The sequence below is a fragment of the Aspergillus undulatus genome (genome assembly GCF_047715775.1).
Source record: "Aspergillus undulatus strain CBS 261.88 unplaced genomic scaffold BDV17scaffold_69, whole genome shotgun sequence".
NCBI classification, from domain to species: domain Eukaryota; kingdom Fungi; phylum Ascomycota; class Eurotiomycetes; order Eurotiales; family Aspergillaceae; genus Aspergillus; species Aspergillus undulatus.
In genome coordinates this window covers 125517-151200 of record NW_027396673.1, presented here as the reverse complement: position 1 = coordinate 151200, position 25684 = coordinate 125517, and the positions used below count along the sequence as shown (strand labels likewise).

General features: G+C 48.1%; 9 protein-coding genes across 9 annotated transcripts; 4 read left to right on the top strand and 5 right to left on the bottom strand.

The window, feature by feature from the left end:
* Positions 1–2543: 2543 nt before the first annotated feature.
* On the top strand, positions 2544–3761 carry BDV17DRAFT_274815 (uncharacterized protein). Its single transcript, XM_073759164.1, has 2 exons — positions 2544–2792; positions 2847–3761. Exon 2 carries the CDS (start codon positions 3218–3220, stop codon positions 3422–3424), a length of 207 nt encoding a protein of 68 aa, XP_073611233.1. The 5' UTR covers positions 2544–2792; positions 2847–3217; the 3' UTR covers positions 3425–3761.
* Positions 3197–5034, top strand: BDV17DRAFT_213261 (uncharacterized protein). The gene has a single exon (XM_073755472.1). The coding sequence runs from the start codon at positions 3579–3581 to the stop codon at positions 4911–4913; it is 1335 nt and encodes a 444-aa protein (XP_073611232.1). The 5' UTR covers positions 3197–3578; the 3' UTR covers positions 4914–5034.
* Positions 5035–6624: 1590 nt separating this feature from the next.
* On the bottom strand, positions 6625–9521 carry BDV17DRAFT_213208 (uncharacterized protein). The gene has a single exon (XM_073755471.1). The coding sequence runs from the start codon at positions 9027–9029 to the stop codon at positions 6840–6842; it is 2190 nt and encodes a 729-aa protein (XP_073611231.1). The 5' UTR covers positions 9030–9521; the 3' UTR covers positions 6625–6839.
* Positions 9522–11308: 1787 nt separating this feature from the next.
* Positions 11309–12241, bottom strand: BDV17DRAFT_274805 (uncharacterized protein). The gene is made up of 3 exons (XM_073759163.1): positions 12164–12241; positions 11589–12053; positions 11309–11542 (listed from the first exon to the last, which is right to left on the bottom strand). The coding sequence occupies exons 2-3, from the start codon at positions 11877–11879 to the stop codon at positions 11465–11467; spliced, it is 369 nt and encodes a 122-aa protein (XP_073611230.1). The 5' UTR covers positions 11880–12053; positions 12164–12241; the 3' UTR covers positions 11309–11464.
* An 825-nt stretch (positions 12242–13066) lies between these two features.
* Positions 13067–16021, bottom strand: BDV17DRAFT_213085 (uncharacterized protein). The gene is made up of 2 exons (XM_073755467.1): positions 14648–16021; positions 13067–14595 (listed from the first exon to the last, which is right to left on the bottom strand). The coding sequence occupies exons 1-2, from the start codon at positions 15514–15516 to the stop codon at positions 13155–13157; spliced, it is 2310 nt and encodes a 769-aa protein (XP_073611229.1). The 5' UTR covers positions 15517–16021; the 3' UTR covers positions 13067–13154.
* Position 16022: 1 nt separating this feature from the next.
* On the top strand, positions 16023–17825 carry BDV17DRAFT_213090 (uncharacterized protein). The gene has a single exon (XM_073755468.1). The coding sequence runs from the start codon at positions 16528–16530 to the stop codon at positions 17566–17568; it is 1041 nt and encodes a 346-aa protein (XP_073611228.1). The 5' UTR covers positions 16023–16527; the 3' UTR covers positions 17569–17825.
* BDV17DRAFT_213159 (uncharacterized protein) lies at positions 17825–19433 on the bottom strand. The gene is made up of 2 exons (XM_073755470.1): positions 19178–19433; positions 17825–19111 (listed from the first exon to the last, which is right to left on the bottom strand). The coding sequence occupies exons 1-2, from the start codon at positions 19336–19338 to the stop codon at positions 18082–18084; spliced, it is 1191 nt and encodes a 396-aa protein (XP_073611227.1). The 5' UTR covers positions 19339–19433; the 3' UTR covers positions 17825–18081.
* A 793-nt stretch (positions 19434–20226) lies between these two features.
* On the top strand, positions 20227–22512 carry BDV17DRAFT_213093 (uncharacterized protein). Its single transcript, XM_073755469.1, has 3 exons — positions 20227–20613; positions 20657–21437; positions 21485–22512. Exons 2-3 carry the CDS (start codon positions 20710–20712, stop codon positions 21876–21878), a joined length of 1122 nt encoding a protein of 373 aa, XP_073611226.1. The 5' UTR covers positions 20227–20613; positions 20657–20709; the 3' UTR covers positions 21879–22512.
* Positions 22513–23819: 1307 nt separating this feature from the next.
* On the bottom strand, positions 23820–24541 carry BDV17DRAFT_295502 (uncharacterized protein; the record flags this gene model as incomplete). The annotated part of the gene is made up of 3 exons (XM_073763073.1): positions 23820–23870; positions 23924–24380; positions 24432–24541. The coding sequence occupies 3 exons, from the start codon at positions 24539–24541 to the stop codon at positions 23820–23822; spliced, it is 618 nt and encodes a 205-aa protein (XP_073611225.1).
* Positions 24542–25684: the final 1143 nt, after the last annotated feature.

Below are 25684 nucleotides of genomic sequence, written 5' to 3'. Positions count from 1 at the left end.
ATATAAGGTTACACGGGTCTATTATAGAACTATTTGGATCCCACGTTCGCTGACACTATCTTGCTATAGGGAGTCAGTAGTAGTAGGTTCCTATACTAGGCCATAGGATTAGCAGATCTGTTTAACTGTTTCCGTGATAAATTCGCGATTATTTTGGACAAAAGCTAGTAGGCTAAATCCTTAATTTTTGATATATTCTAGCTATCCCTGGAAGGTAGGAATAGCTTTATCCCTAGTACAAAGGGTATAGATCTATTAATATTAAGTAGCATTATTAGTAATTAGTATAAAATAGCAGATATTCTTGATACCGGGTAGTACTTCCTTATCTTTGTAATCTAGTGTGGCTCTACTACCTGCAATATTAATATAGATTCGTGCCAGAATCTTCGTGGCTCGCGGAGCAGGATTCTTGGTGTTCTGCCTCTGCTGTTTTACTAGTCTACAGATATTATAGAAAGCTAGGGTCTTCGGGCCCTTAATCTTCAAGATCTTCTGTTATTCAAGCTATAGGATTAAACAAAAATAAATATAGGATAGGTATTAATACTATTCTTCTATAGTTACTGTAGATAAGGTAAGGCCTTGGTCTTTTATATAGTAATCTGATATTACTACATACGCTGTAGGTTTAACCTGGTAGAGGGCTAAATTCTTCTCCGGGTAAGTATCTAGGGAAACTCCTATAGGTGATTAGATAAGGAAGTATTTCTCCTGGATATTATTAAGTAGGGATATATCAAAGTTCTGCTTATCTAGCTATTAGAAGGATAGCAGATTTACCTTTATTATTAGTATATATCAAATATCAGGGATCTCTGTACCATAAATAGATACTATTCTGATTCTAGTAATCTGGTGTATATAGCTACCTGTATTATTAATTATTATTTTATATACACGGAAATTACTGAATATATCATGTCTATCAGACACGTGAAAGTCAGCACTAGTATCTAAAATCTATTTAGGGTCTTTTTGTGGCTTAGGTTCTGTTATCAGGGTGATTATAATTGAATTAGCTTGTGGACAGTTATTTCAGAGAACTAGTTCTTGACTTGTTAATTAATCTATCTTACTACTTGGTATTATAGATATTAGATTTCCAGGGCGCTTGGGGGCTTTCTCCAGATATAGTTTCTAATAGTTATCTGGTTTGTAGTATCCTTTACTACATGCTTGACAAGGTATCTTCATACGTGGAGGTCTCTGCTTGTTATATCTGCTTTAGGAATCCTTGGATTTAGAAGGGCTTATTTAGAGTTTTGTCTCAAGCTTAAATTCTTGAGGATTCTGGGGGATATATTTATTATTTAAAGCTAAAGATTAAATAACTAGTTAATCTGCAAGGGTTACTATATCTAGGTTCTTGATTAGTTCTTGGCCGCAGGTATAGAACTTATCTAGCTTTGTATAAATAAAGTTCTAGTTCTATTGACCTAGGGAACAGATAAAAATATCATGGATTAGATTATTAAAGGATAAATTTATTCTACAGAGCTTTGTAGTAATCTACTAGAAGTTATATATTATTATTGGGTAGTTTCCTTGGGGATTAATATCTAAAAGGGCTTTAACTATTATAAGTTGCTCCTCTGCTGTAGATAGGCTATATATAGATATAATCCTAGCCTATATATCTGCTGCTAGTATTAAATCTTCCCAGCTGATTATTTCTTGTACATGTGATATAATTATATAGAGAATCCTGGTATATAGGATCTTATTCTTTATCTACTATCTAGTGATATTAATATTACTATTATTATATAGATTTGTCTAATCAAGGATTTCCTTTGCTTTAATTATGTAGGTATCCATAATAATAGAATCACGCTATATAGTATAGTTATCTTGGCCAGTAAGAATTAGTAGTTTTCTTGCTTTAAATTTTAATTTAGCTAGCTTTTAGATATATTCCTGTTTATAGTACGCGAGATCTAGCTGTTAAATCTCTGTATTTTATTCATGGGAGGTATCCTGGTATAATTATAGTATAGTAAATTGATATTACTGCTCTGCACGTATTTCATGCTATATTTCTTCACGTAGTTGCTATAATATCTCCTCACGTAGTTAACGGAGTAGTCCAGCATGTATTTCCTCTATTATTAGAAGTTATTTGTCTGATTATTCTTTATTAGCTAAATTATATAATATTAGGTCCTTGGTAGATATAGGTATCTCTGGCTTGTATATTTAGTATCTTGTTATTATTTGAAATAGTACATTGCTTGATTTGGTACCTTGTGAGGCTTTTAGTAGTATTCTAGTAAAAGGTACCTAGGGTATGGTCCTGATCCAGGGGTAAATCCACTATCTATTGCTACCCCCCCTCGTACGGGTTCGGGGTACTAAAAATTGGTTTTTGTTGTGACGGTTAGCGGGGCGCTGAAAACGGCCCTCATTGAACCGTCCCTCTGCCGCCCGCCACCGCCTGGCGTCGCCGGGCATGTGACTGCCCCTTGCGGTTTAGCGCTTACCGCTTCGGGGATCGCGTCACCCGCTCGCCGCTTTTACAGCCTTCCCCTGCCGCCCCAACACGTCCGCTGAATCTATATAAGCCCGGCCTCTCTCCCTCGAACGACCACGCACTTTCTCTTCCCTTTCCTCCCTCCCGTCCTTCTTCGCCCAGTGCACTGCCCCCTTCCCAAGATGCCTCGTTACCCGACGGTTGCTTTTTCCAGCATAGCGCCGTCCAATCACCCCTCTTCGCCCCCTCAGCTACGGCGTCGCCGACGGGTCATCTGGACGATGGAGTAATTGAGGCCCTGGTTACTGTTGCTTTATTGGTTTGTGAACTGTCAGCTTTGCCCCTGATGCTGTACCGCTGCTGATTATCCTAGTCAGGAAGCCGTATGCGCATCATCCGCCATCTGATCGGCGACTCTGGAGTTTCCGGCTGATACCTACGGCCATGCTATCCACTTGGACTTTCCCTGGGCGCTCCTGGACACTCAACTGTCCTTCTGTCGTCTCTTATCTCAAATCCCATGTTTCGCTTCTTCGATCGGACTCCCAATGATCCATACGGGAAGGGTCAATTCTGGGTTATCCAACGACCGGATCTGACCTGCAGCGTGTCAGCTGCGCCGAGGTGAAACGGGTTGCGCCCCTCCCCTCCACTGCTGTCTTCGAACCCCACCAGGATTGCTTTCGTGTCATTGTCCTGCTTACCAGCCAATGGCAAAATTGCCGCACCCCCTTTCATTTCAGCATGTTTTACAAGCGAGGCTTCGAGCTGGAGTTTCCAGTTATGATTGGTGGAGGACACCGGGTTCCGGCCATCAGGCGGCGCTCGCGGCTTGAGATAGACACGTCAGTAGAGCCGGCTGAGATACTGACGGCTAGAAAAGTGCCTTGGTGCTTCTACCGACAAAAGGCACGGAATGGCAGACTGCCGAGACACCAAGAGCAAGTATAAAGCAGGCGATCAAAACCGCAGAGGTTGCATCTCAATCTGTTTCTCACGTTGCCTGCACTCTCCCCTCCAGATTCTACCCTAAATCCTCTTCCCTCCCTCTTCCCAATCGCCCGTCTGCCATAATATCTCCTAAAAGATCCTTATTTCCCACAATATGCTACCCACATTTCATATGAACAACTTCAAGCCGTGGGCTCCCCCTTACCGGAGGCCATTTGCGCAACAGAAATCATCCAATCCATGCTCTCCAAGAACCCAGAACTCCCCTCGGAGCACCTTGCCACCTCCCAGGCATCACCTGCCTGCGCGGCCACCGGCCGAAGTGTGTGTGTCTACCAACGCGGGCATTCGGCCGTGTCCATCACCATCAAGCTCACAGTGTCAACCATGGGAAACAACTGCACCAGAACCGCATACATATTCGGAGACCCTGAAACACGATAGAAATCCAAATGATTTGGCGCCTCACCTCAAAGATGTGGATATGACTTCCCGCTGTGGTCTTCAAGACAACACTGGTACCCCAACCGAGCCGCCGTCCCTAGTTCAGGGAGATTCTGCGGAGGCTGGTCTATCATCTCCAAGTGTATCTGGCTCGGACGATAGTCTGGAAGAGTTCTTCAGGCTTCCAGATGCACAGGATGACACTCCTATAGACCCGGCAATCCTTGCTGACTACGGGTCTTGGGAGGATGTGAACCTCCAGCTACCAGCCCCAGAGGTTACCGACAGCCTCATTGATTCCGGGACGATTTGTTCATATCCTGACCCTCCACCCGTTCTTTCCAGCCCACCCGGCGATTATCAAGATTCCAGCAGAAAGGCTGGTGGTGAAAATGGCAGTACTCAGACAAGTGACCACCCTTACATCCATGATGGTCAACAGTTGCGTCCCTCTCAACAAGGCACCAGCCCCGACGCATCCTACGCGAACGATGCCCGTGGGAACCACCACGTCCGCGGAGAGTCAAAAAGCCCTAAGCGGAAGAGGCAACAATCAGACAGGCAAACTCGTAAGCGGCCTCGAGCTTGCTCTTCATCGCTATCCAAGGATGATTCCTTCACTGCCATCCGTTCTCACTTTGTGTCATTACCACTTAACGACCGGTTGCAATTCCTTTCATGGCTTTTTGAAGGTGCTCTACAGCATTGCATGTCTGACATCTCACCAACAGTATGCAAAGATGGAGATGCACGAGCAACTAGTTGCTCGAGTCCCCATGACAAGACTCAACAAAGTCCAGTCATTTGCAGGGAGGCGCAAGGAAGCTCGAGGAGGGGCATGCCATGGTCCACAGAAGAGGCGGGCCTTTTGCTGAAGCTAAGGAAAGATAAGAAGCAGCCTTGGGCAGAGGTTACAAGGTTATTCTCGAAGGAATATCCGGGGAGAATTCGAGGCGCGATCCAGGTGTACTGGAGTACGACCCTTAGCAAGAAAAAATTAACGCTCTACAATACCCTCTCGAAACCAAGTTCCTCAGATGTTTAGACTCCATCGCTTCGAATCTCTCGAGACACCGCCTTGTTTTTCTACCCGACATTATTGACAGTCAGGATCGCCCCTGCGGATTACACTGGCTCAGCCGTGGCCTTCTTTTATATCAGAGAAGAAAAAATCATATTGCCAGTTGTTTAATATTACTTTGGTCTTGTCAAGATTAATCCCAACAAACTTCAATCAGGACATGGAGTCCTCGAACTGTTCTTGACGCCGAGAGATCTCATCCATCATGGAGGCCTCGATTATTAGGATCTATGCCTTCGTCTTCCTATCAAAGATACCTGTAGAGAATAACCACGCGGAGTGTAAGGGAAGAAGCAAAAATTCGATGAGAAAGGGTGAGAAGTCGGCGAGAAGTCAGCGGGAAGTCAACGAGAAGTCGGTGAGAAGTCGGTGTGCACAAGTCAAGTGGTGATTTCGTTAATATAAATGGTCGTTAGACCAACGGAGCCGTAATAATGTGGATGAACGGCCGAATAGGTCTTGCATCTGCCGGGGGTGCCAGTTGACGGTCCTCTGCCTGTGCTGGTCGTACGACCGCGGTCTGGCGACCGGCTGGGTCGGGGGCTCAAGGTCTGGCGTGCCTGGTACTACGCCCCAAGACCTACGCGCTTAGTTTTACTACTCGGGTTATCAGAATCTGGACCTGCCTCTCAAGTCGTCGGCTCCAGCGCGTCCAACCTTCTAGGTGTTCAAACCACCAGCCCAAGCCCGTCCTCGACCTAGAACCCCAGGCGGGCCTCCCCAAACAGCTTCAGACCTGATCGGTCGTGTGCCTCGCAGCGTCCGTCCTAGCATACATAGGTCGCGATAAAGGAGGTCTGTTCTAATAGAAGAGAGTTGAAAAACGCTTTTTGAGCGCATACACTCGATGTGCCGCTCCCTCGTCATCCGCTGGAACACGTCTGGGGAAGGTCAGAAGCGACTGGAAACTCAGTGTTACTCTTCAAAATGAATTAGAGCTTCAGTTAACCTTCGACCGCCACCTGACCATTGAATCTACCTCGTCCCTCTGGTTTATGGTTTCTGCATGTCTTGCAGTTATTGAGTCCTCTGTTAACATCATTAAATCTCTATCTTGGACTCCATTTCCATCAACTTCATCACTTCCTATCATGTCCGGCCATCACGCTTGTGTTCATCCCGACTCGATTCCAGTCCTGGACGAGCCATTGACCGGGCGTCAGCTGTACTATCTTTCATCTCTTCATCGCGCCCGCGCTGCCTCTGCTCGCTCTCATGCCTCTGAGCTCGAGACTCAAATTGCCGCCCTCAATATGAAGTTGCGCCAGCTTCAACATGATCTGAAGAAGGAGGTTGACAAAGCGGAGCAAGAGGTCGCCAAAGCAGAACGTTGTTTTAAGGAGGCTGGCCGCGTCAGTCGTGAGGAACGCGTCGGCAAATAGCGTGAGTCTCATTTCCACTGTCTTCTGGCTCTCTTGCTCCTGCCTGGCCATGATGCTAACTCTATCTATCATTCCTTAGATGCCACAGCCCGTGTGCTGCGTCAGCAGCTTGTCGCTCTGCTTCCATAAGGTGTTGCTTGGTAGGCGGGATATTGTTTTCTTGTGGGTTTCTTGTTAATTGGGATAATTCCTCGTTAACTGCTAAGAGAGCGGTGGGACTACGCCGGAATACGTCTAGGGAAGGTTAGGAGCTGAATTTGTTTCTCACTAAGATCATGCGCAATGCGAAGGACAAAGCAAAGGTGGTGCGAAGGATACGGCAATGTTTAGTGAGTTACTACGGAGTACAGTAGACCTTATTAACTCTAGCTAACGCGCGTCGAGTAATAGCATTGTAGAAGATATTCTAGCAGACCGGTTCAGTATGCACAGTGCTAGTTGCAGGAACGCTTCATTATCACGCATTACGCGATCGCTAAATCAATGCCGTAAAACTAAGCAGCCTCTCTCATAGAACGCGTAAACGTTTAACACCTGACTCTACCCCACAGGGCCGTCTCTTTGCTGTTTGTTGCATCTGTGAAATTGGCTGAGATTTTAAAGCAGAGCGGTGAAAGTCAATGATTAACGCCCGTCCAAGCTCTTTATTCCAAAGGATATTATCACGCCGAAGATCTTCGTGGACGATTCCCAGGGCTTTGATTTCCTTATTCGATCTGCGAATCTCCTGGCGAAGCCATGGCGCTAGTTCCATTGTTGCTGTGCTTTCGCCCCCCCAGCCCATAACTAGCATGTGACGAATTGCCCCAGCCCCATGAAGAAAATAAGTCTTTGCTAGGTCGATTGTTCCAAGGAACACAGGCACAGCGGACCCTTGCGCCTTCCGCAGAAGTTGGTATACTTGCGCTTCGCGCGAGACTTCTTTCCACAGTCCTGACGTGGTTCCTTTTCCGATAACAGTATAGCCATATGTAGCACAAGTAAGTTTGAACGGGGCACCGTATGCTCCACAACTTCCAAGGGGTATGCATCGGTCGATGTTTTCGTCCAGTTGTGCTTTTAGTGAATCCACTAAACCTCCCGAGCTAGTAGGATGTTGGAGGTCATTATTGCTCTGGCGATGGAGCATCACGTTGGGGCAACAGTCGTCTAGGATACCTCCAGTCTGCAGCCCGAGTAAACATCGCTGCGTGCAAAATTGCGAATCGCGACGTCGGGACTGACTGCCTTGATTGTTACTGGTTCCGTATTGACGGGCCGCTGCTTGGGCTGAGGGTGAGGATGAGGATGTGACTTGGCTGATATTCCGCTTCCGCCCCGTTGCGTGGTTTGTATCGGAGCCGGATGAGTCTGGTGACTGCGAGCGGCGTTGCGTTGCCGGAGGTGCACAGCTCGCTTGGGACCGTGTGGTCACCTTGCTTGCTGTTGGCGAGACTGGTGGAGAAGATGGCACATATGCTGAACCGGATTCCGGGCTTGGGAACTCCAGGGTTGTGCTATCAGAGTGAGGAATGGCCTGCCGTTCTGCTTCGGGAATCTGAGAGTAAGTGTGGTCAAAACTGGTCGTCCAGACTCCAAGGTCTTTTCGTGCAGATTCACACCATTCCTGGCTACGCGTAGGTGAGCGAAAGGCCAATAAACATAGACATAGTGTTCTTGCAACAGAAGTCCTCAGTAACTGAGAAGTATCGTCAACTTCTGGGTCCAGTTCACTATTAGGATCGCAGAAGAAGTAGTAAAGCGTGCTGGGATTTTCCTGCGGAACACGGAGTAGGACTCGTGCAATCCCATTTGTCACATAGGAATATTCAAGTCCTTCTTGGATCATGACATGATATTCCTGGACAATGGCAGAGCAGGCAAGCCGTTCCGCATTATATTTCAATTTCGCTTCCTGGCTTGTGGGTATCTTATTGGACTTGACCATGGCCTTCCATAAGTCCATCGGATGGAGTCCCATACGAAGGGTTGCAACAGGAAGCTTGTGGGGTGGTTTATACTCAACGCTTGTAACAATAGTGGGAACGTTGCTGTCGACACGGTGGATACAGTACTGATCAGGTTTTGGGTCCGGTATACTTGACGGTTGGCTTGCAATTACTTCAGAAACTTCAGTTTTGCTCAATGAATTCGTATGACTGCTGAACTGGATTCCATTGCCGAGACCGAACTCATCGCGAGCGGCCGGTAGCTTGCACAACTCGGTAATGATATCACGAACATGGTCTTCCACCGCAAGCCGCTCATAGTGCCGGAGTTCTTCCTCGCAGCTAAGTGGTATGTCGGTTCGTCGGCGTAGTCCTTCTAATTCAAGCAAAGGTGGAAAAAGTCGTGGCGTGTCTCCTGATTCCAGAACAAAATACCTGTAGACCGACCTATAAAGTGCTGATAGTTGTGTTGAGCAGTCAGACCAATACTCCAATCGCGTCGGGCAGTATTTGCCGGTAGGAAGAGGTATTTTCCCGCTAGTCGAGCGAGATGGTGTTTCGACTCTCAGCTGTCGGGAGAGCAAGTTGTGGGAGTAGCGCATGAGTTCCATGAAAGTTGTGTGTCGGGTGCGCTCTTCAGCTTGCTCCCGTCTCTCCTTCTCTCGTCTTCCTTCATCTTCTGCCTGCTTCCGTCTCTCCTCTTCCTGCTTCCGTCTCTCCTCTGCCTGCAGATAGAGACTTTTGTAATCCGGGGTGCTGTTGTCGGCCATCGATTTGTCGGAAAGGGAAGCAATAGCTTGAGATAACAGCGACGGTTCCGACCAGTGGTCGATCCAGGAAGAAGGACGAGCGTCAAGGAACGACGGGCGTCAGGGAAGAACGGGCGTCAAGAAACGACGAGCGACAAGGAAGGACGGGCGTCAAGGAACGACGGGCGTCAACAAAGGACGAGCGACAAGGAAGAACGGGCGTCAAGAAACGACGGGCGTCAAGGAACGACGGGCGTCAAGGAACGACGGGCGTCAAGGAACGACGGGCGTCAAGGAACGACGGGCGTCAACAAAGGACGAGCGACAAGGAAGAACGGGCGTCAAGAAACGACGAGCGTCAGGGAAGGACGAGCGTCAAGGAACGACGAGCGTCAGGGAAGGACGAGCGTCAAGGAACGACGGGCGTCAGGGAAGAACGGGCGTCAAGAAACGACGAGCGACAAGGAAGGACGAGCGTCAAGGAAGGACGAGCGTCAAGGAAGGACGGGCGTCAAGAAACGACGAGCGTCAGGGAAGGACGAGCGTCAAGGAACGACGGGCGTCAGGGAAGAACGGGCGTCAAGGAACGACGAGCGTCAAGGAAGAACGGGCGTCAACAAAGGACGAGCGACAAGGAAGAACGGGCGTCAAGGAACGACGAGCGTCAACAAAGCAACGAACGACGGGCTGCTTGTCGGAACTGCCCTCCGTTACCGCCTGCCAATATGGACTAATCTGGGGGCTGATGTCAGCTGCTGGTCAACGACGATGGGCGTCAAGAAAGGACGGGCGTCAACAAATGAAGGGCTGCTTGTCGGAGCTGCCCTCCGTTCTTAACGCAGTCTGTTCTGTCGCGAACCGTCACGCTATAGACAGGATATAAAGCCACTCCAGGCATTTGGCAAGGGATCACAGACTCGCTATGTCCAGTATCCAAGGCCCATCTTCCGTGATGGATAGTGAGCTACTTTGGCTCGCGGACACCGGACTGGAAGCCTGATCGGCTACTTGGCAACAGACTTGTGTTTCAAGCACGCTACGAACTCTAACGGGTACAGGGCTAGCCTAGTCATTGATCGGCGCTGGTCCACAAGCCGCGGATCTAGAGCCCGTCGGTCCACGGGCCAACCTGGCTCACAAGCGGAGGATCCAGAGCTACGCCGGTTCGCAGGGCCGTGGAATGAGATCTTGTTGGGACAAAGAACAGCAAGAATATATACTGTACTCTAGCCAGGCTACAATCTATAAGTTAGTTATAAATCCAGTATTAGTAGGTTAGTCTCTATTTAGCCTTGAGTAGGCTGTGACGACCAGTCACTTACCTTGGCCACGGCTGGGCACGGTGCCCGGGATGAAAGCCGGATGATTAGTCAACGAAGTATTCTGCCGGCGCTCCGACCGCTTGCTGGGTAAGGTTAGTCTTGATTCTATGAGATGTGAGGCTTCGAGAGGAGTCTGGAGACAAGCAGGGGTCTGCAGACAGGAGAGGTTTGCAGACAGGAGAGGTCTGGAGACAAGCAGACGTCTGGAGACAAGCAGACGTCTGGAGACAAGTGAGGGTCTCGAGACAAGGGGAGGTCCGCAGACAAGAGAAGGTCCGCAGACAGATTAAGGTCTCGAGACAAGGGGAGGTCCGCAGACAAGAGGAGGTCTCGAGACAAGAGAAGGTCCGCAGACAAGAGAAGTCCTAGTTACATCCGAATCCCAGTTATGACTATACCTTTTAGTCCTAGGTATGTTATTCCTACATAGGTATAGCTGAGTCCCAGCTCTAACCTTCACTGGAATGACAATAAACCAGGTTTTTCTATCCCAGGAACAACCGTACTGGGAGCCATCCATTTCTGGGAATACAACACACAGGACTTGAAAATTCGCAAAACAGCTATACCTATTACTTGTCAAGTATCGGATCATAGCTAATCCTAAGACAAAGTAGCCCGGGTTCCAGGTCTTTATCCTTAGGATCTTGTTCCAAGCGTGCGTAGTAGCCAATGTTCTTAGTATCAAGCGGGTGCAGTGCTTGACTTTCCGTAGGACTTGATGCTACTCCACTGCATTTCGCGGCACGAGGTGGTTACGCGGTGGGCTGGTGAATATTTCTCGATCGGGGCAATCAGCCAAGAGCCACAATTTCTGACCCCACATCGTGCGATTCGGATTATGATATTACGGCCAATATCAGTCAGCATGACTTCATGCCAGTGTCAGCCCAGCTACTCATTTCAGGCACTCTTTTGAATTATGAGCACGTGGGCTATGACACATGAGAGTAAGTTTAATTGATACTGTACAGGTCCCTTGACTACATGATATTGCTTGAAGGCCAACAATATATTTATATGAACAAAATTCTCTAGTCGAATCTCAAAGGGTTGTTTTCCCTGTCTAAATCGAGCAGCTATAAATAAACGGAAGCCATCTTGCCTACTCCTTTTACCACAGTTCGGAATATATCAGTGTTCTGACTTTTCCTTGTATTTGGCAGCCAGCTCTTGCCTAGTTATTCTCAACGGTGTGGGATAGCAATGCGTCTTAAAAACATCAGTATGGTTCATCAAACGTAATAGCAATGCCTACCAAGTCTTCTTGGAAAGGGGACCATTGGTCATTTGAGTTGAATATATAGATCTGTCCAGTCTTCCTTAGCCGAAGTACTAATGTAACGTCTGCATCGCATTCTTGGCTAAATTCAAAGGCTTTCCCGAACAATGTATTGCCTCGTCGTCGATGTTGTTGGCCTTTTGCCTTTGATTTATTAGACGAGCGGCGATGGATTGTTCTTAGCTTGGCCATTATAAAATCGTGGGTACTTGTATAATGGATTGGAGAAGAAGAGTGGTTATGTCTTGCCCAAAAATCAAGGGGCATCTATATCTTTAAATAATTTTCTGCGCTCCTTTTTGGGGTGTGCATCTCGCACTTGAAGGGTGAGCATCTCGCGCTTGAACGGTGAGCATCTCGCGCTTGAAGGGTGAACATCTCGCTCTCAAAGGGTGAGTACTGCGCGACCGAGGTTGAACACAGGCGAAAACACAAAAGAGACTAAAAACTCTATAGATCAGACTATGCCTGTTTAGGATAAGTGCGTCTGCCAAGTTCCTGTACTCGGGTGAGCAGGGTGAGCAGGGTGATCAATGTGAGTTTAAACTCACTCCTCAAAAAAGCTTCCGAGTTGAACCATCGCGAGTTGAACCATCTGCGAGCATTGGCACACCGGCGCACGAAATAGAAAGTTCTGGCAAACAAAGCCTCTAGTATCCACAATCCGGTACCTCAAGTCCGACCTGAATTTCTTTGCGCCTGGCAAAAGTTTTCTAGACGGCTCTGCCACGTGACTTAGTGCTGTGGACAAAGAACCTACTCGAACCTTCCACATGCCTGACCAGCCACTTTCTCCAGCCTGGAGATTCCTCTCTGGTTACACACAGCTTATCTGCTCTGGATAGGCACTGTAAGGTCAACGCCTTATTATCATGATCAAGGAGGTTTGGCAAGAGTATCAACTGTTCCGTATGAGTACAGCTCTAATAAGTATCTTATAGGAACTCATCCAGCTCGAGAGAATTTTCCATGATAAAATCCGCGAATTATCAGGCTCCTACTCTAGCGATTTGCAAATCATTCATGACTGGGTGATACAGTAGTTTGCAAAATCAGCTTCAAACAGCTCGCACCCAGGAGTTTGAATTTAGCAAAGTGCCAAGATTGACTAGCCTACATGTCGTTAGTGTCGGTAAAATCCAATGTTTCAAAACCGTTTCGGCATGGTAAAGACCAACTCGAATTGACTCATTGTACATTCATAGCTTCCTGTTTTGTATGACAAGGACACAGTATCTTATATGACAAGCAGGTTGGTAACTGTCTGAACACTTTCGGATCCCTCCAACAGATTGACGCTGCTGGTTTGAAATCTTCCGGGGCCTTTCATTCTTCTTTCCCCTTTTTGCGCGCCATCCATCTAACATTGAACAGTCATCAAATTATCAATTCGTTCTCAGTTTGTGCTCCTCCGGGAGAGGCATTTGCAGAATACGGGAGACGAAGTCGAATAGCCAACGATGTTCGACAATCTAGGAGGCACCATCGCCGTTCCGCCCTCTTAAGGTGACCCAGCTTCATCAACCACTAGACTACCGCCATTTACATCCCAGACATTGATTGGATAGTTCTTCCGCCTATCCTGGTTTTCCGAATTTTTACGCCCTGTCTCAAGAATGCCGCTCGGTCTCTAAGTGCAGCCTCCATTGCCGCATCGACGTTATCGGGGTGCGTCAGGATAACTCCCTCCTGTCCCTGTGCCCTTTGGAGTTCCTTGACCTCTTCATATAAAGACTCTGGGCAGAGAACCCCGGTTTCTACGATCATGCCCATATGATCACATCCATCGAGGGGGTACGGACTCTCCAACAGGGCAGCATCGAATGAAAGCGACCCAAGCTCCGATCTCAGGAGGCCTACCAGTCGATTTTCGATGCAGGCCTGGTGGAGAGCCATTTCATCACCTCCGCGTTTGAAGAACTGGGTATATGCATCACGAAGGCTCAGCCGCTCCACCGGCGTTTGGCAGTTCATGAACCCGTAATCAACAAAAACAGCGCGATGGGGGTATGGCTGCGACAGACGGGTAAACCGCTTCAACTCCCAGACACTCTGATACCAAGTGCCCATAGCGCTCATTAACGATTCAAAGTTTCGCATTGTCTGGATTTCATCACCCAGACCGTGCTTCTGGAACAGCTCGACCATTTTAGAGCTCACCATTGCCTGCCAAAAATCTTTGAAATTCGCTCTTTCAACGAGCAGCCCGTAGAGCTGCGCGAGCCTCTGAGTCTGAGAAGCATTGGAGGCTGTACAGAAGCCAAGAAAGATCCAGTTGTCTTCGTCTACATCTGGTATGATTCCGTTTGTGATCTGGCACCAAAATACATAGGCTTCGAGCTTCTCGCGGGGCTTCAGTGTGTGCCACGGGACTGTGCGATCCCGCGGATTGAGTATATGTCTTTGTGTCTCAAATACTGTACTCAAACTTGTCACAATTCCAGAGCCGAAGCCATTCTGTTGCACAAGCCATCGTACCTCATTCCTGATTCTGGCATAGGGCACTTGTGATCCTCGGAACTGGATCAGTTCCTTGAGTTTGTCGGATTTCCACGCCTGCCTCAGTTCCTCCTCGCTCACGCCCAACTGATTGATCAGGTAGCAGTACAATCTGAAGAGTCGCTGTCGGTCCACCCCAGAAGTGAAGAAACAGAATCCGAAGGCCTTTGCGACATCATTATCTGTTGGTATAGTCTCCTCACGACATGCTCGGATAAAGTCGTCCACCTCATCTAGCGGTCGACCCAGGCGGCATACGAACTTGTGTCGAATCCAGTCTTTCTCCAGACAGGCCTTGTCACAGTACGAGACCGAGTTACATTTCTGGCAGGATATCAAACTGTCATTCCGCACCCCACATTTACCGCATGACGGACGGTTATTTTCTGGCACTGGTTCGAAAACGTCGGTATCAGAATGCGCTTCGTCATCTGTCACGTCCGGTGGCGGCGCTCCTAAACCTTCATGATCTGTCGGGTTCTTTCTGGCGTGAGTATTAGCCCCCGACTCTTTGGCACATCGCGAATGGCTTATACCTGCTAGCGTCCTTTCTTATATCTCTTTGTGACAGCCACTCAATCTCCCTGGAATGTAGACGGGGGTCGGGGGTACTACGATTGAAAGGCGACCATATATCCTGTCGTTCGGCAACAGGCGTCGAGATGGTGGACTCCTTGATGGCAGCCAGCTGTTTATTATCCTCGGAGTTGCATTCATGGTGCAAGACGTCGCGAAGTTTCTGTATTATGGTGTCCAGCCTACCATGATATGCAGCAGGCATAGCAATGGCGCGAGGTAGCGTCCATTGACCATATACCTTGCCATGATTATTCCGCGCCTGAAATATTCCTGACTGGCTCAAGACATGGCCGCATAAGAGGCAGGTCTTTTTACTTATCCCAAGATAATGAAACATTCGAGCGACGTTATCTGTGCTGAATAAATGCAGAATCATCCGCATCTCAGCGTGGACCCATTTAGGCTTCCTCAACTCCGCTTCAAGCCTTTGTGGATGCTTCACACTGTGAAGTTTCAAGCACCGCAAGAGCTGCGGCGGAACCCTCCTGGAATTGTACCCAGGGAGGAGCACTATCTTCACGCGCTTCAGCCCGGCAATTTCGTGGGCTGCTTCGTGAAATGTGGCAAAAGAATGTCTGGGGCGACAGATGTATTCCATCTCTCGACCTTGCCGGTGTACTTTACTGGGTGAGAAGTTGTCCTTCAGTTGGGAGTAAAAGTCAGTGCTGTTGCCAAGGTCGTTGACTATCTCCACGAATGTTGACGGGGGAATGCGTCCATCCAAAAACGCTTTGAGGCAAGTAGTGAGTTCCTTCATCTTCTCGCCTTTCCCCAACAAGTCCAGGAGAGCCCTCGCATGATGCTCCAGACGTGGGCTATAGTACATGCTGAGCTCTTCGCGGAGGTCAAGAATATCCTCACTTAAAGAATCTGGGAAGGTTTCAGCCAATGCGGCTTTGTCCAGACTTTGTCAGCCCCACCTCGTGATGCAACAGCCTCCAGCATATTAGCCACCCTCTCAAGCAACTCAATGTCCGCGTCGACCCAGGAAGCATTGCGCGCCGCGAAGATCGTGGCCTCCTCTTCGCTCTCCATCAAAGAGGTGCAGGTAACGTACTGTGCTTCCTTCTTGCGGCAAATCAATTCAGCTAGGTGATCCAGAAACCTCATCCTGATTGACTTTACGGCGCCTATTCCCAGTCGGCCTACGACGTCAGTAGCAAAGTTGCTGCCGTTTTCGCTCCCTTCATCGTCTGAGCTGTCGGCCTCACGAATATCTTCTTCCCTCCCTGCTGCTAGAGGGGTGCGCTGTTGATGCTTGACATGGCATACTGTCGCTAAAGTTGTGATTTCCGACTCAATATCGGGTGGGAGTCGCCAGACAGAATCCCCAGTCTCGTCAAGGGATATCTCCACCGGATATGAAAGAACTTGAACGTGTTGCATCTCTTGTCCGACACCTGATCGAATTCTAATGCAAATAATGCTTTGGCAATAAAGCATAGCTGACAGAGTGATGATTAAAATGAGGTGTGATCGCGGGCGGGGTAGGTGTTGGGCGCATACGGGGTACTTACCTGCAGCATGCCATGAACGCTAAGGAAGGCCAGCTATATGAGGTATTTTATGGGTGTAGCCGCTGTATCTTCCACGACAGCGGACAGGGAAACTCTCCTTTGTTCCACTGTATGTGCCTGGACGATACGGTAAGAAAACATTACCAGACTATTATACCTAGCTATATGTGGTCTAGCTTGTCTTGGTACTATTTTTTGGGAGCAGCGGGTGTCCCCGCATTTTGAAGCTGATTTCGCAAACCACTGTACAGCTTCTCGGATCGGTCGAAACTGAGCTCAAGGAAACCATCAACCAAGATGGCCCTTGTAGTGACAGCTTTATGAATGATATCGTGTCGGAGCAGGGGAACACCCTATCTATTTCTGCAGAGAATAGTGATGTTCTATATAAAGCGCTGCTACCTGGTCTCCCTTGCCCCAGTACAACAGCGCCCAGATCTGTACTGGGTGGAGAGAAACAAACCTCGGGCCCACCATGGATATCAAGTACAGATATTAATGCTGTGGGAGATAGCCAGAGCGCGAACAAAGAAAGAGATGAGCAAGGGCATGGTAGCCAGAGCCGTCCAAGAGAAGCCCCCTGCTTGCCACATAATCAGAATCCTAGCCCAAGCAATCACTTGACTGATACCGAGACACTCCCACGAGCAGGCAGCCAAGATGAGAATCCAGGCGCATCCATCCCAGAATCACCGAAAAGAAAACACCGGTCAAACAAGGCACCAAAAGTGAAAGCAAAAGTAGGGTCGAAGAAACGGAAATTGTTTGAGCAGCCAATAATGACGGATTGTACAATTCCAGTCCAAGAGACATACGGGCATTTTATGAGGCATTGCCAGAACCCTAATAACGCTTGCTTTCTTACGCAGCTTTTTTATGGTATCGGTAGCCAGAATGCTTTTGTGCAACTCAAGAACACAGCTCTCCACCTCCGCAGCAATAAACTAAAGATTCCCTTTGCTCGGGCAAACAGTGTTTTCGAAAATATGAGATCGCTGGACCAGTTGGCCTCTTCAGTTTCAGCGAGCATTATTATGGAGCGGTATCTCCTTGTCCAGCTAGTAGACCAGCGGAATGAGCTGGTGGACGAGTATAAACCACAGTCAGGCCGACGGCTGAGGATGGTTACAGAGAGTCGGACACGCCTCCCACGTACAGAGGGCTTGGCCTTCAAGTCAATGATGAAAAAGGCGTTTCCATTGCTTGATGAGGGCACAGAAGGCTATAAAGCAGGACTGACTACACTTCAGAACCGACTAAGCAAAGCCCGGAACTTACATACTCTTAAAGAGATGTTTGGGAGAGATATTCTTGCACTAATACCTGTAGATGGTGACTGGCAGATCAATGACCGGGAGTAAGAGATTCCCAAATAATGACTACAACCCGCGCAACTAATAAGGAGCAGCATTCACAGGCTTGCAGACCCTGACTTTCGTTTGCTACTCAGGACCTTGGATGAACATCGGGGTGATTTCCTGCGAGCATGTAGTTCGCGCCTGGGGAAATTTCTTGGGATCTACAACAACCCGGATCAGTGTGGGAGATGTTTGCTGGACGAGCTGGATGAGGAACAGATAAAGGTTACACAATACGATTCCTCTGCGCTGATAAGAATGCTTGACAGCAGAGACTAGCCTATGTTTGAGACTGAACAGCGAAGACGCGAAGCTGGTGTACAGTACTAAGCCTGTATCTGACTAGACAGGAGTGATGTCACTCTTGAGTTCCCCCAGGCCGCGGGCAAAAAAATTCAAATGGATCTTGTCAATCTCCCTTCCAGCATTCTGTGCTTACTTCAAAGAATATCGTACTAGAAACTAACGTGGTTGACATTATGCGAACCTTCAAGCACACAGACTCATGCAGAAAACTCAACGCCAATCCGCAAAATCAAGGGGAGGCTGGTCTACTTCCACGACCGCGAGGGACCCCTTCTTCTTTTTCTTCTTGTCTGCCTTTCGATAAAGACCACGCCAGGTGAGATCGAGCTCCTCGGGCTCCCCAGGCTTCTCAACTGGCGACTGGGGCCGAAGTGAAGCAACACTAACATCGTAGGTCTCGAGAGGATAATCGGGAAGAGGAGATTTTGGAGTGGGCTGGTGTACTCCACCGAGAGGGGCCTCTGCAGTGTATCCCGGCGCGCCCGATATTTCAGGCTCCGGTTCAGGCTCCGGTTCAGTTCCCAGACCACTCTTGAATCGGAATAAGCAGTCAAATCGGGCCTTGCGTAAAGCCTCCGGCTCGTATAGAGGCTCTGAACACGGCACGGGATCCAGCTCGGGTTCTGGCTGTGGTTCTGGTTCTGTTGCAGGCGCCCGTTCAGCAACGCGTTCAACGATTTCTTCCAGCTCCGAAATACGGCCGAATAGTATGTCGACAGTGAGTTGTATGATAGTTCTGTCAAAGCCAGTGCCCTGACCAATCACAGTGATGAGCTCCTCCCGGCGGAAAAAGTCCCTATCTTCATTAAAGGAGCTTGCAAAGTACTCTTTTAGATAATCTTTGAACCACGTCTCGTCGGTAGGAAGGTACTGGAAGATCACTCTTGCAGTCTCCAGTACATCTCGAAGATGCACTGAAGCCCCGAAACGCTCAATATGTTTCCTAGCAAATGTCTCCAGCCCCGGAAGCCCGTATATTCTAGCTGTCTGGTACGCCAGCGCACTTCGCCGGTATTCCCTGGAGAGATTGTACCCCGAATCGAGCGTCTCATACTGGCCGGTATACAGAAAATGAATTAGTGTGTGGCCAATCTCCTCGTCGACATCGCCAAGCACGACCTCTGGGCCTGGATTCCAATTCAGACGCATCTTGATTTGGGGTATGTTTTCGAGATAGTACACCGGTACTCCGTAGCTCTTCGTTCCGATGAGGACCGTTGCGATCGGATGTTCGTAGGGGCTGTTTGCCAGCAAGTCAGGTCAGCATCATGGATGAAAGATTTGGTAAGAGATATCAAGCGCTCACGATGTTATGGGCTGATTATATCCAATCTCAACAGGCTCTTGCGGAACCTCGGCGGGCTCTTCAGCGGGCTCTTCAGCGGGCTCCTCGGCGGGTACCGGCTCCTCATCCATCGTCTCTGGCCTGAGTGCACTGGCCTTCTTAGACTTCTTTGATTTCTTCATCTCGGCATAGAAATAAGCTGGCAGGAATGGAGAGAGAAGTTTTCTCTATCCCCTATCATTGTAACCCCTCTTTGTAGTCGATTGGGCCGCAAGAGGGCGTACGCAAGTATGTGTTGTTTCCCAACCCCATGAACCATGTCTATATGACAAGAATGTTAAGAGCTACATCTCGCACGACACCTATGAGGGCATGACCAATGCTTGCCTTTCCAAGGACAACGCAGCATCACTGGTTCAAATGCCCGACTCCGAGCAACCGGTCGAGATGTTGACGGAGAGAAATTGCCTTGGTGCTTCTAGGAGGAAGAGACGCAGGGTGATGGGCTACCGAATGACTGGATGCGAGTATGAAGAGGCCGAGCCCGCAGAGGCTACAGAGCGAGACCGACTTCAAACGTGCTATGTTTGCTGGGTTTGCTGGGTTTGCTGGGCTTGCCGAGCTTGCTAGATTTGCCCTCGGTGGCAGTATGAAGACAATGGTCTCGGAAGCGGAATTTCGACCCTAATACTGGACGATAAACAGAGCATTCTGGCCACTTCGGTTTGGACGGGGTTGAAGCGGGGTCTCAGCTCGGCGTGGTTCAGGATTCTGCCAACGTGGCTTAGGTACCGCTCTTTACACCGCCTATCACTTATCGACTTCACGTCGGCTTCCCGTTGACTTCCCGCTGACTTCACATCGACTTCCCATTGACTTCACATCAATTTCCTGTTAGCTTCACTTCCCGTCGACTTCACTTCAACTTCTTGTCGACTTCTCGCTACCTCGCCGACGTCTCCAGCCCATACTCCAGTCTGGCAATATGAAGCCAGATGAGTTCTGTGATATCCTTGGCCGACGACGAACAGATTTCGGCGAACGTGATGTCGAGCTACCACCTGAGCATGAGGTATTTATCCGTCAAACCTATTACTCTATTTACAACACATCTGCCCATGGAGAGCGAAGACGGGTGAGAAATTATCTTCAAGCGATCCGGCGTCTAAGTGATTATATCTGGATCTTGGTGGCTACTAGCCTTACTTATACTCATCTTGCACACCTTCCTGATCTCGATGGGTGCCTGGAAGTAATAAAGTCTTGGAAGGACGCCTACCCTATCTCTGAATGTCAGGAACGTAGTGCTCGTGCTATACTCCAACCCCTCGATGATAAGAAGGAGGAAACAGTTAATAGTAGGACACAAGGTTATAAACCTGAACCGCGCTAATATTCTCTAGAAGCACAAGGGATCGGGAAAAAAGTCAGCCAGAGGAAAATACCAAAGATAAATTGTATGTGAACTGAATCTTTTCCTACTCTACTAACTAATCTTAGTATTCCCCATCAGACGAGGAACTACTGATCCTCTGAGCCGTACGGCGATCCCGATGAATAACAGCACAAATAAGAGGGTTCAAGAGAAATGGAAATTCCTCCTTTCTATTGATGCTATGCGTGGACCCGATGAATCTGACGAGACTGGTATTACGCGCGTGTCTTGTGATCAGGAGTTGAATGATGCTCTTATGCAACCCTTCCAGACTTCTATACTCTGGCGGAACTATACCCAGCATTATCCTCTTCATGGAATACCAACTTCAATACCCGAATTTATTGACGAACTGCGCCAGTTGAATGTCGAATGTCTAGAAGTTCATAACTACGCAGAAGAAGATACAAACTACCTACTTGACCTGGACGACATTCTCAAGCATTTTGAAGCACTATCAGAGACAAGTGATCCGTTGAACTTCCTGGATATCCGGAATCAAATCATTTCCTGTGTTCCAGTTCATGTGAACAAAGTTGATCTTCTTCGCCTGGCACTACGACGACAGGAAGGCTGGGCTGGAAAGACCCGTCCTTTAAAGGTTCAACTCGACTATGCAGACCGTGAATTCTTTCTCGTCTCCAGTCGACACTCAGTATCACCTCTACACTCGGATACTGGAGGGAAGATGACATACGTTGTTGGTATTTCAGGCTGTAAGACCTGGTATCTTCCTCGCAAATTTAATGCCGAGACTTACGAGATTCTTGCAACATTTGGGAGCTCTACCCCAGAGACTTATAGGGATGGCTGGGTCAAGGTAGATATTATGCCTGGAGATCTTCTGTAACTCTTCCCGCCCGGACATGCTTCTACCTGCTAATACTAGCTAGAATCATGCCACCTGGCTGTCCTCATGCAGTCTTTACACCTGAACATTCACTTACCTTTGGAGGACACTTTTATACACTCCCTCATCTTGGATCCAGCCTCCGGATACTAGCCATCCAGGCTAAATTCAATCACATCTTCAGTAATGAATCTCTTACTGAGTCAGACTATTTGAGCTTTCTTATTATGTTAGAGACATACAAGAACTCGTTAAACTATCAGCAAATGGCAAGCATTGCTTCCAGTGGGATAGGGTGGGGGATCACCGATCAGCATCAAACTCGGGAAAAGGTATCTGAGATTAGGTGGGACGGACAGGAGCTCGGGGAGCTACAACAGAGATTACGACTCCAGATTTTCGAGATACAAACTGAAGGATTCGCGAAGTTTGATTAGGATGGTTTCGATTGTTTCTATTCTGCTGTCTCCTAATGCATTTCTAGACGCGAGGTTTCCTGGAACTAGCCGTGAGATGAATTTCTATCCATCGTTAACTAATCTTTATTAGCTATCATCTTGCGAAAACTGATGAAGCCCCTGCTTACAACTCATGTACCAAGGACTTCTAAGGTGACGACGAGAACTAGCTATTAGGACATGGTATACTAAAGCAAGCGCGGAAGTAGTGGAAGATCATTCATCATACCTCAGAATCCAGTCGTATCCTCCTTTCCTGCCTGAAATTACTTTTTGAGCCCCCTTTAGTGCATTTCTCTTTTCTTCAGTACAAGATACCGCTGACGACAAGCATGACGAGTCCGTCCAGGAAGGCGTTCGGTGATTTCATAACTCTGTTTCTGGTGCCACCCACTCATTAGGATTTCATTCTCTGCCTCCGTCCATCGCTTTCTGGATTTTGCGGGCGAGCGCTTTTTGGAAATGTTGTGTTGAGACAAAGAACAGCTGAATTCTGGTTCGAATATTATTTTAGTGTCCGTTAGCTGCCAGACATCCCTTTCAAGTTCCCTGAAACCCTATGGTTTATTTTATATCAGTATCAACTAGATCGCTTATAAGAAATGCAGCTGCCATACCTTATAGGTTCGGAGAACGCTAGTAATCTCGCTACTGTTAGACACAAGCCTTTCCCGAATTCTGTCAACTGCCAAGCCATCTGGATAGGCAGCAAGAATGTGTTGTATCCTAGCACTAGAGGCATGTTTGACCACCATAGTTGCTGGGTTTCCTTTAATCTGAATATATTTGGAGCTCTGTGCGGTCTGCAGCTTCGTTTCTTTCGTGGCACGCAATGTGAGTTTTCTGGACTTGATCAAGCACCATCCACTCTCGTTGCGCTTCCACCACCAGTTTATATCCTAGAGGCTATTAGATATTTGGGATTGTTGCGAATAGCACATTAAAGAAGTTGAGCATACCTTATATTTGGATAAAGAAGCTTTGACATCTTTTTCCCAATGTGTGGCCTCACAAGTGAACGGGAAGCGCTCCCGGATTTGGCGCATGATTTCACGGTCTGACATGGTTGCGGCAGATTGTACTAAAATCACCCATATCATTAAAGGCCGGGTAGCCCGGACTAAATACACTGCTGGGGGCATCTGCAGCGCCTGATGAATGTCTTCTCCGTTTCTTAAGGCATTCAAGAGTATCGAACAGTGGCCAAAATGCATCGAACCGAGAACTTCCAGGCAGGGCTTGGCCAACTCCATGGCTTCGCCCCCAGCAGTAGCTGCGAGGACCAGAGGCCAGAGAATAGCCGTGCAATGGATGGGCGAGTTGTTGATACCGTACTGTGACTGTTGACCGGGAGTAGTATTGCGAAAATGATACGGGATACTGTCAAGAATATCGTATGCGAACGGCTGGAGTGCATGGGAGAGTATACTGGCCTTATTCGAAGCCAATAGAAAAGTCCGAAAAACAATAATCCGTGCGCAGCAGTATAGATTTGTTATATGGCATGCCCAGGTATTGGAGTATCGGAAGTGTTGTGGCAGGTTCTGCTCCCAATTAGATAGATCTTTATTTATTTCCCGTGCCTGCAAAGCAATGTCTTCTTGGTCGTTGAGTTTCCCTTCACAGATGTCTGCTTTCAGGCAAGAGAGTGTGACCATGATTGAAGCCAGCTTTTCGCCATATGTTGCTGGATGGGCTTGCAGGCCCGGGGCTATCTTGATAGGCGCAAGATTCGCCACACGGCGGCCGCGAAGCAAGTGCTCGGTAATCTAATCACAAGACTGTTAGGATTGTAGGATAACGAAATAAGGCGGACGCAGAGAAAACATACTATCTGGACTTTCAGCCAGACAAACAGTCTTAGCTTTTCTTCATCCTGAATCTCTTCCTCTTGACGACTCAGTATCACTAAGATATGGTCTAGATAGACCGAGCCTTCTGCATGTTGTTCCAGGAATCATAGGTAATCATCTGCCATGCTCTTGAGTCAGATAGATACAACAGGTATCATCGCAATCGCGTACCTCAATAATAGCCAAGCTATAGAGTGCTATTATAGTCGCAGTCGTCACGGGCTCGGTTTTAGAGGCCATTTCCACACATCGCTGTGCCCATCGATTTGACCTTTGGGCAAAGTTTAGCCATCTGTGGTCTCGAACGCGTGTGGTAAATCCCAATGAGATCAGACTTGCTTTCATTGCCCGGCTGCTCATCCTGTTTCCTGGGTCATAAAGGCCGGGCAGGAAATCTTTCAGACCATTCCAAACCCATTTCTCAGCGGTATTCATTATGTCTGATATACTAGAATTCGAGCCGCCGGACTGAAGTTCTGTTGTGTCGGGCTTCGCTGCGACTGAGATACCTTCTCGGGTAGATAGTAGCACTGTTTCGTCGTAATGTACCGTTGTACTTGGGGTCTGGTCGGTAGATTCATAGAACTCTCGTCCATCCAGAGTGTCTTCCGGTATCCATGTATCTCGGCTATACACTATAGATTAGTAGTAGATTATAATTAGCGAAGAGAGCACTCACTTGATGCCGAGTGAGTACACCGATTCCCAGTGCGACTGAGAGCCGAATCCATTGTAGCCGGATTCGTTGTAGCCGGATTCGCTGTAGCCGAAGTCATTGTAGGTATCCATTGTGCTATGTCTCTATTTCTCACGCCTGCAATAAAGCCGTGAAAGGGAAGGAAGAAGATGTGGTAGCAGAATAGAGGTTTGAGGCGTTTCTTTTATTTTCTTCGCGCAGTCCTGCTGGCGGCCGCGTTAGCCCTAGCCAGTCTCTCCAGATAGGTTGACCTCATCGTCCTCCGATTTCATTCTTGGTAAATTACTAATTTAATTACGCCGAATCTAGGCAATGGGTCTCCGGACTTCTTTCTTTCTTTCTTTCTTTTTTTTTTTTTCTTCTTTTTTTGTTTGGGTTTGCTGGCGCTCTATACGACAGGGATCAGGAATCCTTCTCTCGCGGAGGATTTTCGTACGTGCGTAGAAGCGAGTCTGGGCCAGACCGCTTCAACCTGCAGGTGAGCGAACCAGTATTCTCGGCTGGACCTCGGGATGGAGTCGTCAAGTTCAAACATCTGATGGACCTTGGCCTGATCGCATGGAGAAGTAGTTTCGCCTAGACACGCAGGCCCGATTTGAAGGGACGCAGCTGAAGGAAGCTCCCTTTATCATGAACATATCTGGCCGATGATTGCCCGTTACTAGACTACATCTCAGAAAATAGCTCAATCGTGATAGACGTTTATAAGTGAAGTGTTCACGATGGTATATCGGAGGACACGTACTAATAGCCTAAATTCCTAAGTCTAACGCCTGGTTTGCTGCATCTTGTACCTTGTTCTGAATCTCAAGCTTCTACTATTAGCAATAGAAAGTCTTCGGATGAACAAGGCAACTCACAAGCTTCTGACAGCAATCTGATAGAGCGTAGACAAGGCGAAGCGGGATAATAACACTACTGGCTAAGAGTCAGCTTCTGGACAGCAGGTATCAAAGCAAAATATTCGCGGAAACATACCATGAGGAGCCTGGAGGATCTGTCCATCTAAACTTCTTTGTATGGGAAGCCAAGCAAAGTACTTGATCCTCAGACAATAGAACTAAGGTAGTTTCCATCCACCTTAGGTGCTTTATCCCAATGTATGAAGCCCCCATCCACCTTAAGTACTGTATCCCAACGCATGAAGATTCATTCGAAAGTTCCTCGTCCGCTGAGTGCTCGTCCGCTGAGTGCTCGTCCGCTGAGTGCTCGTCCGCTGAGTGCTCGTCCGCTGA

Bases quoted from the DNA above. Each gene is read 5' to 3' on its own strand.
- BDV17DRAFT_213261 (XM_073755472.1), top strand. From the start codon at position 3,579: ATGCTACCCACATTTCATATGAACAACTTCAAGCCGTGGGCTCCCCCT.
- BDV17DRAFT_274815 (XM_073759164.1), top strand. From the start codon at position 3,218: ATGTTTTACAAGCGAGGCTTCGAGCTGGAGTTTCCAGTTATGATTGGT.
- BDV17DRAFT_213093 (XM_073755469.1), top strand. From the start codon at position 20,710: ATGAATAACAGCACAAATAAGAGGGTTCAAGAGAAATGGAAATTCCTC. The intron at 21,438-21,484 runs GTAACTCTTCCC...AATACTAGCTAG, and splicing joins ATTATGCCTGGAGATCTTCT to AATCATGCCACCTGGCTGTC.
- BDV17DRAFT_213090 (XM_073755468.1), top strand. From the start codon at position 16,528: ATGAATGATATCGTGTCGGAGCAGGGGAACACCCTATCTATTTCTGCA.
- BDV17DRAFT_213159 (XM_073755470.1), bottom strand. From the start codon at position 19,338: ATGAAGAAATCAAAGAAGTCTAAGAAGGCCAGTGCACTCAGGCCAGAG. The intron at 19,112-19,177 runs GTGAGCGCTTGA...GCTGGCAAACAG, and splicing joins TATAATCAGCCCATAACATC to CCCCTACGAACATCCGATCG.
- BDV17DRAFT_213085 (XM_073755467.1), bottom strand. From the start codon at position 15,516: ATGTACTATAGCCCACGTCTGGAGCATCATGCGAGGGCTCTCCTGGAC. The intron at 14,596-14,647 runs GTATAAGCCATT...TACTCACGCCAG, and splicing joins ATAAGAAAGGACGCTAGCAG to AAAGAACCCGACAGATCATG.
- BDV17DRAFT_274805 (XM_073759163.1), bottom strand. From the start codon at position 11,879: ATGCCCCTTGATTTTTGGGCAAGACATAACCACTCTTCTTCTCCAATC. The intron at 11,543-11,588 runs GTAGGCATTGCT...GATGTTTTTAAG, and splicing joins CCCCTTTCCAAGAAGACTTG to ACGCATTGCTATCCCACACC.
- BDV17DRAFT_213208 (XM_073755471.1), bottom strand. From the start codon at position 9,029: ATGGCCGACAACAGCACCCCGGATTACAAAAGTCTCTATCTGCAGGCA.